The following is a 15830-nucleotide window of genomic DNA, read 5'->3' on the forward strand; positions in this document are numbered from 1 at the left end:
TGGTTTATGAATGTTATAATTCTTGACATCTGATTTGTGTCCATTTATTCTTTTACGTAGAGACTGTCCAGTTTGACCAATGTACGTGGCAGAGGGGCATTGCTGGCACATGATGGCATATATCACGTTGGTGGATGTGCAGGTGAACGAGCCTCTGATAGTGTGGCTGATGTTATTAGGCCCTGTGATGGTGTCCCCTGAATAGATATGTGGGCACAGTTGGCAACGGGCTTTGTTGCAAGGATAGGTTCCTGGGTTACTGGTTCTGTTGTGTGGTATGTGGTTGCTGGTGAGTATTTGCTTCAGGTTAGGGGGCTGTCTGAAGGCAAGGACTGGCCTGTCTCCCAAGATTTGTGAGAGTGTTGGGACATCCTTCAGGATAGGTTGTAGATCCTTAATAATGTGTTGGAGGGGTTTTAGTTGGGGGATGAAGGTGACGGCTAGTGGCGTTCTGTTATTTTCTTTGTTAGGCCTGTCCTGTAGTAGGTGTGGAAGTATAACATTGTATATGGGGACATGCTGGATACATTGTATATGAGAGGGCATGCCAAAACATGTTACAAAGTATCTGAGGGAGCACACGTAGGGACAGTTAGCTTTTGAATGGAGAAGCAATTAAGATAGAGCCAGCACGTCTAAGAAGCAGGCATCAGAATGGAAGGTGTGAAGGGCAATTAGTTAACTGGAAGCTGTTAAAGGATCTCGAAGGGTGGTGACTAAAATCTTTTTCTTCTTTTGTCTGTAACTTGTTCTCCAAAAAACTGTATAAATTAAAAGACACAAGCCCCACTCGGGGGGCTCACTTCTAAATGTATTAGCAGAGCAGCTTTGCTAATAAAACAGAGTGGTCTGATAAATTGTGAGTCTGAGTCAAACTTTGACATAGGTGACTTCTGGGAACTCTTCTGGCTCTATCAATCTGTTTCTTCACTTCCGCAGGTGGGTATTGTAGTTGTAAGAATGCTTGATAGAGATCTTGTAGGTGTTTGTCTCTGTCTGAGGGGTTGGAGCAAATGCGGTTGTATCGCAAAGCTTGGCTGTAGACGATGGATCGTGTGGTATGGTCAGGGTGAAAGCTGGAGGCATGTAGGTAGGAATAGCGGTCAGTAGGTTTCCAGTATAGGGTGGTGTTTATGTGACCATCGTTTATTAGCACTGTAGTGTCCAGGAAGTGGATCTCTTGTGTGGACTGGACCAGGCTGAGGTTGATGGTGGGATGGAAATTGTTGAAATCATGGTGGAATTCCTCAAGGGCTTCTTTTCCATGGGTCCAGATGATGAAGATGTCATCAATATAGCGCAAGTAGACTAGGGGCGTTAGGGGACGAGAGCTGAGGAAGCGTTGTTCTAAGTCAGCCATAAAAATGTTGGCATACTGTGGGGCCATGCGGGTACCCATAGCAGTGCCGCTGATTTGAAGGTATACATTGTCCCCAAATGTAAAATAGTTATGGGTAAGGACAAAGTCACAAAGTTCAGCCACCAGGTTAGCCGTGACATTATCGGGTATAGTGTTCTTGACGGCTTGTAGTCCATCTTTGTGTGGAATGTTGGTGTAGAGGGCTTCTACATCCATAGTGGCCAGGATGGTGTTATCAGGAAGATCACCGATGGATTGTAGTTTCCTCAGGAAGTCAGTGGTGTCTCGAAGGTAGCTGGGAGTGCTGGTAGCGTAGGGCCTGAGGAGGGAGTCTACATAGCCAGACAATCCTGCTGTCAGGGTGCCAGTGCCTGAGATGATGGGGCGCCCAGGATTTCCAGGTTTATGGATCTTGGGTAGTAGATAGAATATCCCAGGTCGGGGTTCCAGGGGTGTGTCTGTGCGGATTTGATCTTCTGCTTTTTCAGGGAGTTTCTTGAGCAAATGTTGTAGTTTCTTTTGGTAACTCTCAGTGGGATCAGAGGGTAATGGCTTGTAGAAAGTGGTGTTGGAGAGCTGCCGAGCAGCCTCTTGTTCATATTCCGACCTATTCATGATGACAACAGCACCTCCTTTGTCAGCCTTTTTGATTATGATGTCAGAGTTGTTTCTGAGGCTGTGGATGGTATTGTGTTCCGCATGGCTGAGGTTATGGGGCAAGTGATGCTGCTTTTCCACAATTTCAGCCCGTGCACGTCGGCGGAAGCACTCTATGTAGAAGTCCAGTCTGCTGTCTCGACCTTCAGGAGGAGTCCACCTAGAATCCTTCTTTTTGTAGTGTTGGTAGGGAGGTCTCTGTGGATTAGTATGTTGTTCAGAGGTATGTTGGAAATATTCCTTGAGTCGGAGACGTCGAAAATAGGATTCTAGGTCACCACAGAACTGTATCATGTTCGTGGGGGTGGAGGGGCAGAAGGAGAGGCCCAGAGATAGGACAGCTGCTTCTGTTGGGCTAAGAGTATAGTTGGATAGGTTAACAATATTGCTGGGTGGGTTGAGGGAACCATTGCTGTGGCCCCTTGTGGCATGCAGTAGTTTAGAAAGTTTAGTGTCCTTTTTCTTTTGTAGAGAAGCAAAGTGTGTGTTGTAAATGGCTTGTCTAGTTTTAGTAAAGTCCAGCCACGAGGAAGTTTGTGTGGAAGGTTGGTTTTTTTCTGAGAGTATCCATTTTTGAGAGCTCATTCTTTATCTTTCTCTGTTTGCTGTAGAGGATGTTGATCAGGTGGTTCCGCAGTTTCTTTGAGAGCGTGTGGCACAAGCTGTCAGCATAGTCTGTGTGGTATGTAGATTGTAATGGATTTTTTACCTTCAGTCCTTTTGGTACGATGTCCATCTGTTTGCATTTGGAAAGGAAGATGATGTCTGTCTGTATCTGTACAAGTTTTTTCATGCAGTTGATAGATTTCCACTCCATACGGCTAAATGCAGTGCCTTGCATAATGACAGGTTTCAGAGTAACAGCCGTGTTAGTCTGTAGTCGCAAAAAGAAAAGGAGTACTTGTGGCACCTTAGAGACTAACCAATTTATTCGAGCATAAGCTTTCGTGAGCTACAGCTCACTTCATCGGATGCATACTGTGGAACGTGTAGAAGATCTTTTTATACACACAAAGCATGAAAAAATACCTCCCCCCACCCCACTCTCCTGCTGGTAATAGCTTATCTAAAGTGACCACTCTCCTTACAATGTGTATGATAATCAAGGTGGGAATTGTCACTACCATGTTTATCCTGTGTTTGCTCAGTATATATGCTGTTCGAAGCCAAGCCTGCAGGCAAGGAGTCAGAGTCTGGCAAATGGAGTTACTTAAGTACATGACTCCAAGCAACCCAGCAGCGTTAAACAAATCCAGACTGATGTCCAAGCATGTGCATAACTTGACCGGTCAGGCTGCCCATGGCTTACAATCTGTCCATAGGGAGATAAGCTCTTGCTCTGACTGAGTCTAAGGTCACTCCTATGAAATCTGTAGTCTGTGTCAAAGTCACAGCAGACTTTTCCATGTTCACAAAGGTTCCCAGTGATGCTAGGAGACAAAGTAGCAATGAGGTCAGTGCCATGAGTTTTGGACATGTCCTGCCCTTCAGAAGCCAGTCGTCTAGATACAGGAAGATGGTGGAATCGTCCTATCTGAGTTGTGCTGCTGTTATGGAAAACACTTTTGTGAAGACCCTGGATGCAGCTGCTAGACCAAACCAAAGTAGCCTGTATTGACAGTGGTCGGGACCCACCAGACATCTGAGGAATCTTCTGTGCGAAGGGTGAATATCAGTGTCAAAGTACAAATCTTTCATATTGAGAGCTATGAACCATATGTCTTTATCCACGGATGGTATTATTGATGCCAATCTAACCATGCAGAAGTTTAGTTTGCAAATAAATATATTGAGTTGCTGCAAGTTGAGAATGGGTCTCCACCCTTCTCATATTTGGAATAAAACCCTTTTCCTTGATTTTGCTTTTCCTTGCTCCCCACTGGAGGAGAAATTTTACTCCTAATGTAGGATCTCCTCATGAGAATGGTCTCTGAAGAGAGACAGGGAAAGAAATTTTGGCAGGTTTGGGAGCCAATGGAATAGCCAGAATGGACGATATCTAGCACCCACGTATCCTTTGTTATTGCCCCCAGATGTGGGAAAATTGTGCTATGTGTCCACCAAAGGAGATCTCGTAATTGGGTGGAGATGGCATCAACATTAGTTCGTAGCTCCCAAGTGTCCCATCAAAAGTATCTTTTGGCTGATGGGGAGGGACAGGTGGTGGAGACCAGGTAGCTGTAGTAAAGGTGGATGAGGCAGTCTATTTTTGCACCTTCTGCTGTTTGCAAGGTAGCTCATAAGAGCACTGGTAAAGACCTCAGCTTGTAAGACTGCTTATGGTACTTCCTCTTCAGGGCTGGTCTATATACACCCTGGGAATGGAGGATTGCCCTGGAGTCTTTTAGTGAGTGCAACGACTTGTCTATCTTCTGGTTGAAAACACTGACTTATTCAAAAGACTAGTGTTCTGTACCTCCCTGGAACCCCAAAAATGTAGCTAAAATTCTCAGCACATCACTGTAGCTCTTGAAGCAATATTGGCAGTGTTGACTGAAGCCTGTAATGAGGTTCTTGCCACTAATCTTTCCTCATCAATAAGGGCTTGAAATTGAGCCCTGTCCTCCTGGGGTAACATGCCTTTAAAATTCAGGAACTTAGAATATTTTGCCAGAAAGTCCTGGTAGTTGGTAATTCTAAATTGGAGGCTGATGGAATTAAACACTTTTCTCCCCTCAACATTTGACTTCCTTATCTGCACAGGTTGCCCTTGGGAGCTGTTGGCTGGACCTTTTTGTGGCTGTTTGGATGACTAGGGAGTCTGAGGCAGGGTCGGACAACAAGAACTCCACTTCCTTTGCTGGGACAAAAATACCGCTTTTCCATCCTCTTAGGTGTAGGAGCACACCTAACTGGTATGTGCCATTCAGTTCTTGCTGGTTCTAGTATGGCCTCATTCACTGGGAGTGCTATTTGACTAGACTCCTTACGCTGTAGGATGTCCAAAAGCTTGTGTTGTGAGTCCTGGACCTCCTCTGAGGGGAACTGGAGCTTTTCTGCTATTCTCCGAAGCACATGCTGGTGACTGAGACTTTCTCAGAGATTTACTCTTTACATCTTTCTGTGTAGAGACAGATGTTGAGGCTACCTTTGGTGAGGTCTTTGGCGCCATGGATGGAATCAGTGCCATGATACTGCCTACATCTCTAGCGGCCTCTGGTGTCCGAGAGGTTGATGTAGTCATACTGGGAGGCCTATGCACAGAGAGGTCCTCTGCCCCTGGATCTGAAGATGGTCTTAAGGCTTGTTGCATCGCTAGGAGCATCCTCCTCCTATTGTTTCAGAATCTACCCTTGAAGTAAGTGTAGATCTTGCACTTACTGGGTATATGAGCATCTCCCAAACAGCAGAGGCTCTGAGAATGAATGTCACTGATAAGGACAACCTCACTGCAGGAGAAGCACCTTTTAAATCCCTGGGACCCAAGCAAAAGAACAAAAACATGATTTCCTAAATAGTTGAAATCTCTAACTATATCTATGAATGACATTTTTTCCTAAGGCAAAGGAAAAAAAAAAGGGGGGGGACAGCTGTTCCAAGAACTATAAACCATATAAAATAGCTACCTATATACTAACTAGCTAACTAACTAACTGCTGAATACTAAAGAGAACAGACACACAGTAGACCAGTGGTTCTCAACTTACAGCCCATTCAGCACACAGCTAAGGGCCATGTGACATTCTCAGGGCTATACAGGTAGTATTGGATGTGGCCCACAATGGTAAATAGATTGAGAACCACTGCAGTAGACCCTGCAGTAGGTGATTGAGAAGGAACTGAGGGCAGTTCGCCTGCGCAGCCCCATATAGCCTAAATGTGTGTGGTGCACACATAGGCCAAATGGGCACTGCTACCAAACAGCTTCGCATGTGAATTGGCGCACCCACAGGGACTCTACTCGAAGAAGAATAAAAAGTTATTGCTAGCCTTCCTTCATCAGATCGAGCCAGGAGCACCCATCCTCTCATCCATAAAATCTGAAAAAGGACCACATTTCTTCAGGACCCATTGTGGGCATTACACTAGTTGCCCTTCTTTCCTTGGGGGCTAGAAAGGAATTTTTCCCTTACCACCAGGTTGGTCAAGACAGGGTGAGGTGTTTTTTTTTTTTTTTTTTTGGCCTTTCCCACAGTAGGTTTGGGACCCCGTGAGGTGGAGCAAGGTTGGGAGATTAGGTTATAATGTCACAATTTAGTATATAAAATGCATGACAGATGTTCAGTGGAACCAATGGAAGGGTTACAGATATTGCATAAAATGAATTGGAAAAGGATCAGAAGGAAAGCATCCCTTAAGGGAGCTGAAGGAGGAGGGTTAGGGGCTCCTACGTCTGGTACAGTGGGTAGCCAACTCTCCTCCTTTTCTAGCCCCCCCCTTTAGCCCTCATATGAGGAAAGGAGGCGAGGTGCAACCTGGCTGGGGATTATGTGGAAGTGATTAAGGAACTGATGATGACCTGCACTGTACAATTTATGGCTGGGTACTTCCAGATATTTTAAGTGAACAAAGTTGCAGCCTAATTAAGCCACATCCACTGCCTCGTATCTTTCTTTTGGTGTGGCCCGACAATGTGTGGATCAGACCCTAGTACTTTCCTAAAGACCATAGCAGGAAAAAAAAGTGTTGCTCTTCTTTAACTTACTTTGTTTAATCTGCAAGGGATAATATTTATTTATTTATTTATTTATTAAGACATTAGGAGTCATATTCAACACAACAGGCTAAGATTTCTGCTTTATTGACTGGAAAACCTATATTTGTTTTTAAAAGACTAAAGCAGCTGATCTTCACAGAAACACCTTATACTACATGCTCCACAGGACTAAGTATAGCTGATTATATTCCTCAAGATATTCCAAAATTCAACAGTTTTCAGATACTCTACCACAATGAAACATTTTACAGTTATTATTTTTTTAATTACACACTTATGAAAAATCTAAGTAACGATAATTTGAAATTCCAAATCTGAATTTTCTGGTAAAAACAATACATAAAAGCACAAGAGAATAAATAGTAAAATTATTTCAGCATTTACTTACGTCTGCAATGCATTATTTTTTGCATTAATAAGGCTCTGTTCTTGGATCTTGTCCAGTATTAACAAGGCACATTTTTCATGACCCTAATATTAAAAAGAAAAATAAATAAATGTTAATCTGCAGAGGGTTTTAAAATTGGGGCAACATAAATAAAAAATACAAATCCAAATTTAAAAATGCATTTAGAATTACAAACATGCTTCTGAGTTTATAAAAGGGTGCATACTTGATGCATTTCAAAGGCCAGGAGACACACAGTGCAATCCCTACCATTATTACTGGGTGAATTTTAAGTAATCCAAATGTGCCAATTGTGGCTTTTTTTCCTTTAAAACACTGCATGCCTTATAAATATAGACCCTACTTTAAGCTGAATTTGAATCCATGTCTTCATGAAATAGCAGTGATCTTTTGAAAGAGCAGTTAACTGATTGTGAATATTTTTTTAAATAAATAAGCAATATTTAGCACTAGTAATAGTACTTCTTTGACCTTTAAATGCCTGATTGCTTATGCATTTTAATTAGGCAAAGAAACTTTAAATAATTTTTTTCAATTAAATAGCTGAAGAAGTATTTTCCCCCTGTATGATAAGGGCACTACTGACAATTAAACTGTCCAAAGATTTTATTAAACAATGCAGAATTGGGCCACAATTCTGCAACTTCTTCTGCATGAGTGCAAGGGTCAGCCTGGGCAGAACAAGTTGCAGGGTTGGGATTTTGGGGTATAGGTGTCTAGCACAGGTATCCATTCCTTGAAGGTGGTCCAGCACCAAAAGTACCATAGTAAACAGCTGATATGATATGCTAACAAATAAATATAGCTGATGTATCTTTATAAAAAAAATTTGGGGGCAGGGGGTACAGCAAAGAGGCCTTGAACAAACTTGATCACTACTAGACTCCCATCTATTAAAAGGTGCAATTGAAAAAGAAAAACCTGTTAAGGGAATGAGGGCATTTCTTTCTTGCTAAGCCAGGTAATAGCAGCAGCAGAATAGGAGGAGAGAGGGGAGAGAGGAGGTGAAGCCTACTGAGGTTACTAAATACGTGGACACAGAGCCTGGAAAAGAAAACCAGGTCCAAACCTGATCTCTGCCTCAACTTTTTTAAGATCTTGGCATCATCTTGAACGGGAAATTTGTGTCCCTTTCCACAGAAATCCGAGAGATTATGTAAATCTGTATTATACTGCACTACAGTGAGACTATTCAGTAAGTTCTCCTTTGGTCTCATAGCTTCTTCACATTAGAAATATTTCCTTATTCCTGTTACCAGTATCTCAAAAGTAGTAAGATACAGCAGCCTATATTTGTCTTGCCTCTCAAATTACTGTAACCTTGCTGGATAGGCTGAAGAGCAAGTCAACTCTACTACATTTCCTCCCTCCTCTTTCCCTGCCCAAGTCAGTGTATATCACAGCTTCATTGCACTCAGGATTTAATTGGCCTGAGAGATGAATGTCTTCAATACACTGCCAACACCTTGTTTTAAATACCTCTTCAATGCACACATATATAATATACATAATGCGAGTCTGTGTGTGTGCGCATGCAGGTAGTCTACAAAGTTCCTTAACATACTTTACTGCTAGCCAAGTGCAAGGGTGTATTCAAGTCCTTATCCTTTACAGTCAGATCAGCCTTGGCACTGTTCACCAAAAAATCTGAAATACAGAAACAAATACCATGGGATAAGTACTACCGATTGATGCACATGCAAACTGCAAAGGAGAAAATTAACTCCAGTCCCCATGTGTGCACACAGTACTGAACATGGTGAAATAGAGCCTTATTCTATATAAACCATACAAATGTGGAGGAAAAATTATCAATGAACGAATTGTAATTTGTGCAGTTAATCAGCAATCAAACCAAAGCTAACAGCTGGTTGAAAATGGAAAACTGTTAATTAAATGTTCATTTTACCCAAAACTGTCAGTTCAAATGTATTCTAATACTGTATGTATTTTAATTTGACTGATGAAATCTGCAGCATCAGAATGGCAGTTTTGGCCTGAAACAGTCCACCCAGTTAACAACTGTGGATCCTGCTTTGAAAGGTTTAAGTGGGTTCTGCTGACTCATATCTTTGGGGGAGATAATGGGTGTAGCAATCCACGATGTGGGCCACGCAGTCAAGCCTGGAGAGAAAGTATCAGTTAACAGTTGCTATAGGGTTTTTAGAAAAAATAAGTCCAGACTCAACTTACAGTTGCCCATTCAAAACAGTATTTTGTGCTTCAAAATACACACCTTTTAATAATTTAACTACAAAAGATTACTCTGCTAGAAGGAGATTCTATTGCCCTGTAGAATCAGGGAAATAAAAAAAATGAAGGAATGAATACCAAGAGCACTTTTTAATCACACGCTACACGACTTGGCAGAAAAATGGGCATGGTTTATCCATTATTGAAACTATTTGCAAAGTGAAGTAAAAACAACGGACATAAGAATTCTGGGTGCAATAAACACGAGACTTTTTAAAAATATGAAGCAAATTTCCTTTTACCCTTATATAAAATAGATGGACACACATTTAGGTATGTACTCTTAGTATCTCTTTGTATTTTAATAATAATCCCCAAAGGGGGGGTAAAATGATAAAGCACTTGGATGGGTAAGTACAGTAGCCTTCATTTTCTTTCACGATTTACAGAAGCAAGTAGGTACCTACCTACTGCACCTGCATGTCCATTTTCAGCTGCCATCATAAGTGGTGTTTTCCCTGAATTATCTGCAGCATTTACCAGTGCATTGTGATTTAAAAGAAGCTGCAAGCATTCCACATGATCGGCAAAGGCTGCCGCATGCAGTGGAGTTCTAAGAGAAAAAACAGCATGATCATAGCTTTAAGATATTAAATGATCTATAAAGAATTACAATATTGTTGTTCCTTGTAGCCTTAAGCAGAACAATACAAGAAGTTTTGAAGCTTTTTTCCTATGAAACTTGAAACTCAAAACTCTCAACAAGGCAAGTTAGGATGCTACTCTCCTATAAGCAATAAAGGTAACAGTTGCATCCTCAGTGTTTGTACAATGAAAAGTCTAAAACCGGCAAGCATCAGGTTGATCGAGTTGTGGACAAGCTCATAAAAACAGGATGTTTAACTTAACAGAACGTACTGCACAATGGAAAAAACTAGCAGTCCTCCCTATTATTCCTGATTTTTTGAATAAGCTTGTGATGTAGATAAAATGTAAGGAAAATTTGGATCTGGCCTTCCCATTATTAAAAAAATGCTACAGTATTCTACTTACAGTAATGACCTGAATACTGCAGTAACAGTACTGTAACCCATAATGTTTGACAACATTACTGTAGAGCGTAGCGGTGATTTTATAAGGTTTGTAGCTTATGTTAATTTTGAGAGGCTCCCACAACTCTAAGGATGGGTTCTCTGTCTCCACATGATAAGACTAAGACATTTGGGGAAAAGAAAATTGGGGGGGCAGGAGTTGTTTCCAGCAGTGTCTGATGATTGGGTGTTCTTGTTTTGTTTTGCTTTTTAGCTTTATTGTTATCTGGAGAACTTTGAGAGTGAGGTATTTAATTTTAATTACATGACCACCATTTTATTTGTTGTAAGGGTAACCAGAGCATGCAATGGGCAGCAATTCAATTATTATACAACTTTAACAAAACTAAATAAATATGTAGTGTGATGTTGCACTCCATATATTTTATGGAAATATGCTAATTAGTGTGAATATAATGTAACTGGAATATGCTTTATGCAAAAGGTCTCTTGTAAGATATCATTACAAAGCTTATAATCTACAGAGTAAAAAGAAAAGGAGTACTTGTGGCACCTTAGAGACTAACCAATTTATTTGAGCATGAGCTTTCGTGAGCTACAGCTCACTTCCCGATGAAGTGAGCTGTAGCTCACGAAAGCTCATGCTCAAATAAATTGGTTAGTCTCTAAATTGGTTAGTCTCTAAGGTGCCACAAGTACTCCTTTTCTTTTTGCGAATACAGACTAACACGGCTGTTACTCTGAAATCTACAGAGTGTGTTCATCATATTTGTATGACTGTATCATTCTTGTATCTGAAGCGAGAAATATGAAGTATTACTCTGAGGTCCTACTGTAATTATGCAAAGTGTGGGCCATTAATGGTGGCTTAGGATCTTGATGGCTGCTATTAACTAGGACAATTGGTTGTGAATGGGTTTATTTATTTGCAAGCCTTCCTGTGTACTGACCTAGGTAATGAAGAATGAGGTCTTACAAAAAGAAAAGGAGTACTTGTGGCACCTTAGAGACTAACCAATTTATTTGAGCATGAGCTTTCGTGAGCTACAGCTCACTTCATCGGATGCATGCCGTGGAAACTGCAGCAGACTTTATTTATACACAGAGAATATGAAAAAATACCTCCTCCCACCCCACTGTCCTGCTGTAGGACTGTGGGGTGGGAGGAGGTATTTTTTCATATTCTCTGTGTATAAATAAAGTCTGCTGCAGTTTCCACGGCATGCATCCGATGAAGTGAGCTGTAGCTCACGAAAGCTCATGCTCAAATAAATTGGTTAGTCTCTAAGGTGCCACAAGTACTCCTTTTCTTTTTGCGAATACAGACTAACACAGCTGTTACTCTGAAATGAGGTGTTACAGTGACATGAGTCCATGTCACATGATACTAGAATCCATCTTAAACCTTTTCCATTTAGAAGGAGGGGTCAGGACCCAGAAAGACAAAAGACTCCCGCCTTGAGCCAGAGCCATAAAAGGGGATGGAACAGAAAAAAGGGGGCTGCCAGTCATGAGAAATCCCCTAGTTACCACCTGAGCTGGAACTAACAAGGACTGTACCAGGGGAAAGGATTGGGCCCAGACAAAGAAGGAGTCTAGTCTGTGAAAAAAGCTTATTGGAACACCTCTGAGGGTGAGATTTACCTGTATTCAGTTTCTTAATGTATTAGGCTTAGACTTGCATGTTTTGTTTTATTTTGCTTGGTAGCTTACTTTGTTCTGTCTGTTATTACTTGAAACCACTTGAATCCTACTTTTTATACTTAATAAAATCACTTTCGTTTATTAACAAACCCAGAGTAAGTGATTAATACCTGGGGGAACAAACAGCTGTGCATATCTCTTTATCAGTGTTATAGAGGGCGAACAATTCATGAGTTTACCCTGTATAAGCTTTATACAGAGTAAAATGGATTTATCTGGGGTTTGGATCCCATTGGGAACTGGGTGTCTGGGTGCTGGAGATAAGTAATCTGCTGAGTGGTTTTCAGTTAAAGCCTGCAGCTTTGGGGGTGTGGTTCAGACCCGGGTCTGTGTTGCAGCAGGCTAGTGTGTCTGGCTCAACAAGGCAGGGTGCTGGAATCTAAGCCATCAGGGAAAACAGGCTCAGAGGTAATTTCAGCACATCAGGTGGCAGTCCCAAGGGGGTCTCTGTGACCAAACCCATCACACACAAAAATACACTGAGGAGATTCTCACTGCCCCAAATAAATTAAAGATTTGGATATGTACATGACCCAGTTGACCCCAACTGTCATTCAGAGTCAGCAGTGTATTTTGTTTAATAAGAGTGCTTTCAGAAGTTAAATACTTTTCAATCTTACTAATTATGGTCCTGCAAAACTGAATGTGCTTAAATGCTTTTGCTTAATCAAGGCCTATGTGAGGACACATATATAGTTCTATTCTTATTTCATAACCCCCATCAAGTGCACTCTTAGCTTACAATTTTTATGTTTTACAACTAGGAATTAACTCAGCTTTTTTATTTGCCCCAAACTGGAGTCTACTATTTTCTTTTAACCATAAACAGCAATCTAAGAAGAGGGGGTAAAATAAAGCCTAACTACCACCATACTGGGTTCTGGTGAACAGCCCTAAGCCCTGGGCATTTTAAAGAAAACAAAGTAATATTTATTTTGGTAGCAATGTAAAATAATTAATATCCTCTCTAGAAGTGAATCACCACTTCCTTTGTTAAAGTTCAACTTCTGTGTCATCAGGAGCTGGTCTGACAAATTTTAGTCCAGATGTAGATTAGTTGCACAAAGCAAAAATTATGATCTTAGACTGATTTATGAAGGTGAAATGCATTCTATTCAAGAAACTGAACTCTTACCTTCCTTTGTCATCTTTACAGTTGACAATGCTGGCATCTATGGCCCCAATGAGCAGTGAAGCACAATTTTCATGATCATTTATCCTATAAAGGAAAGAACAATTCTTTAAAAGGAAAAAAATCTAACTGTTTTCCACTCTGCCATACACACTTCACTCCCTTCCCCAACTGACAGTACATTAGTATTCCTTTCTGTATATTTGTAATGTGTCCCAATTAATTTTTGCTTTAAAAATATGGCCCTGATCCCAGCTGCTATAAATCAGTGTAGCTCCATTACAAACAAATTGCAGCTACTATTTTGGATTTGAATCACAAAAGAAAAATAGGCACTGGTCCTGCAATGGCTGCGCACAGCCAATACTTTCAACGGAGCTCTGCCAACACAAAACAAGCTGAAAGTTCAATGCACTGATTAAACCTTAAAGCAAAACAAAACAAAAACCAAATACACACCTTCATATTCAACTGGAACACTTGTCAAGGTTTAAAATGGCTTTAGGGAATCCTTCTCAGAAGTAAATTTGAACTAGTGGCTCTGAGTGAACTCCCCAAAACTTCTTAAAACCCTTTAAATTACTTTAAACTTAAATCACATATCTGAGCCTAGGCAATGCTCATATGTGTGGGCTTAAGTGAAAGTAACTTTTTTAAAACATTTAAAGTGTTCAAAAGGTCTCACAATTTCCAAGGAGTTGAGAGGTTGGGGGGGAGGGGGCGAGAGGAGAGAAATGGCGGTCTGTATTTGGCAAAACATTGCAACACCAAGCAGTTTGTCTCATGGATCCAACAGGCCTTTAAGCTGAGAAGAATGTTATCCCCTTAGTCTTCATAGAATCATAGAATATCAGGGTTGGAAGGGACCCCAGAAGGTCATCTAGTCCAACCCCCTGCTCGAAGCAGGACCAATTCCCAGTTAAATCATCCCAGCCAGGGCTTTGTCAAGCCTGACCTTAAAAACCTCTAAGGAAGGAGATTCTACCACCTCCCTAGGTAACGCATTCCAGTGTTTCACCACCCTCTTAGTGAAAAAGTTTTTCCTAATATCCAATCTAAACCTCCCCCACTGCAACTTGAGACCATTACTCCTTGTTCTGTCATCTGCTACCATTGAGAACAGTCTAGAGCCATCCTCTTTGGAACCCCCTTTCAGGTAGTTGAAAGCAGCTATCAAATCCCCCCTCATTCTTCTCTTCTGCAGGCTAAACAATCCCAGCTCCCTCAGCCTCTCCTCATAAGTCATGTGTTTCAGACCCCTAATAATTTTTGTTGCCCTTCGCTGGACCTCTCCAATTTATCCACATCCTTCTTGTAGTGTGGGGCCCAAAACTGGACACAGTACTCCAGATGAGGCCTCACCAATGTCGAATAAAGGGGAATGATCACGTCCCTCGATCTGCTCGTTATGCCCCTACTTATACATCCCAAAATGCCATTGGCCTTCTTGGCAACAAGGGCACACTGCTGACTCATATCCAACTTCTCGTCCACTGTCACCCCTAGGTCCTTTTCCGCAGAACTGCTGCCTAGCCATTCGGTCCCTAGTCTGTAGCTGTGCATTGGGTTCTTCCATCCTAAGTGCAGGACCCTGCACTTATCCTTATTGAACCTCATCAGATTTCTTTTGGCCCAATCCTCCAATTTGTCTAGGTCCTTCTGTATCCTATCCCTCCCCTCCAGCGTATCTACCACTCCTCCCAGTTTAGTATCATCCGCAAATTTGTTGAGAGTGCAATCCACACCATCCTCCAGATCATTTATGAAGATATTGAACAAAACCGGCCCCAGGACCGACCCTTGGGGCACTCCACTTGATACCGGCTGCCAACTAGACATGGAGCCATTGATCACTACCCGTTGAGCCCGACAATCTAGCCAGCTTTCTACCCACCTTATAGTGCATTCATCCAGCCCATACTTCCTTAACTTGCTGACAAGTATACTGTGGGAGACTGTGTCAAAAGCTTTGCTAAAGTCAAGAAACAATACATCCACTGCTTTCCCTTCATCCACAGAACCAGTAATCTCATCATAAAAGGCGATTAGATTAGTCAGGCATGACCTTCCCTTGGTGAATCCATGCTGGCTGTTCCTGATCACTTTCCTCTCATGCAAGTGCTTCAGAATTGATTCTTTGAGGACCTGCTCCATGATTTTTCCAGGGACTGAGGTGAGGCTGACTGGCCTGTAGTTCCCAGGATCCTCCTTCTTCCCTTTTTTAAAGATGGGCACTACATTAGCCTTTTTCCAGTCATCCGGGACTTTCCCGGTTCGCCACGAGTTTTCAAGGATAATGGCCAATGGCTCTGCAATCACAGCCGCCAATTCCTTCAGCACTCTCGGATGCAACTCGTCCGGCCCCATGGACTTGTGCACATCCAGCTTTTCTAAATAGTCCCTAACCACCTCTATCTGCACAGAGGGCTGGCCATCTCTTCCACATTTTGTGATGCCCTGCGCAGCAGTCTGGGAGCTGACCTTGTTAGTGAAAACAGAGGCAAAAAAAGCATTGAGTACATTAGCTTTTTCCACATCCTCTGTCACTAGGTTGCCTCCCTCATTCAGTAAGAGGCCCACACTTTCCTTGGCTTTCTTCTTGTTGCCAACATACCTGAAGAAACCCTTCTTGTTACTCTTAACATCTCTGGCTAGCTGCAGCTCCA

The 15830-nt window shown here is 41.9% G+C and overlaps 1 protein-coding gene and 1 long non-coding RNA gene across 12 annotated transcripts in view; one reads left to right on the forward strand and one right to left on the reverse strand.

The window, feature by feature from the left end:
* LOC140895769 (uncharacterized) overlaps window positions 1-15830 on the forward strand; it is a 45190-nt gene that overhangs the window by 15357 nt on the left and 14003 nt on the right. The window lies entirely within an intron of this gene.
* The window catches only part of ANKRD44 (ankyrin repeat domain 44), a 215680-nt gene that overhangs the window by 11182 nt on the left and 188668 nt on the right, over window positions 1-15830 (reverse strand). For 10 of the 11 annotated variants that reach the window (XM_078848004.1, XM_073306276.2, XM_073306275.2 and 7 more), the window contains 4 exons: window positions 13168-13251; window positions 9744-9889; window positions 8648-8730; window positions 7063-7145 (listed from right to left, as the gene is read on the reverse strand). In XM_078848004.1, coding sequence (XP_078704130.1) covers window positions 7063-7145; window positions 8648-8730; window positions 9744-9889; window positions 13168-13251 — 396 coding nt within the window. Of the gene's footprint in view, window positions 1-7062; window positions 7146-8647; window positions 8731-9743; window positions 9890-13167; window positions 13252-15357; window positions 15646-15830 lie in introns of those variants that run through there. The other variant, XM_073306274.2, reaches the window with a different exon arrangement.

The sequence above is a fragment of the Lepidochelys kempii genome, chromosome 11 (assembly GCF_965140285.1).
Source record: "Lepidochelys kempii isolate rLepKem1 chromosome 11, rLepKem1.hap1, whole genome shotgun sequence".
NCBI lineage: Eukaryota > Metazoa > Chordata > Testudines > Cheloniidae > Lepidochelys > Lepidochelys kempii.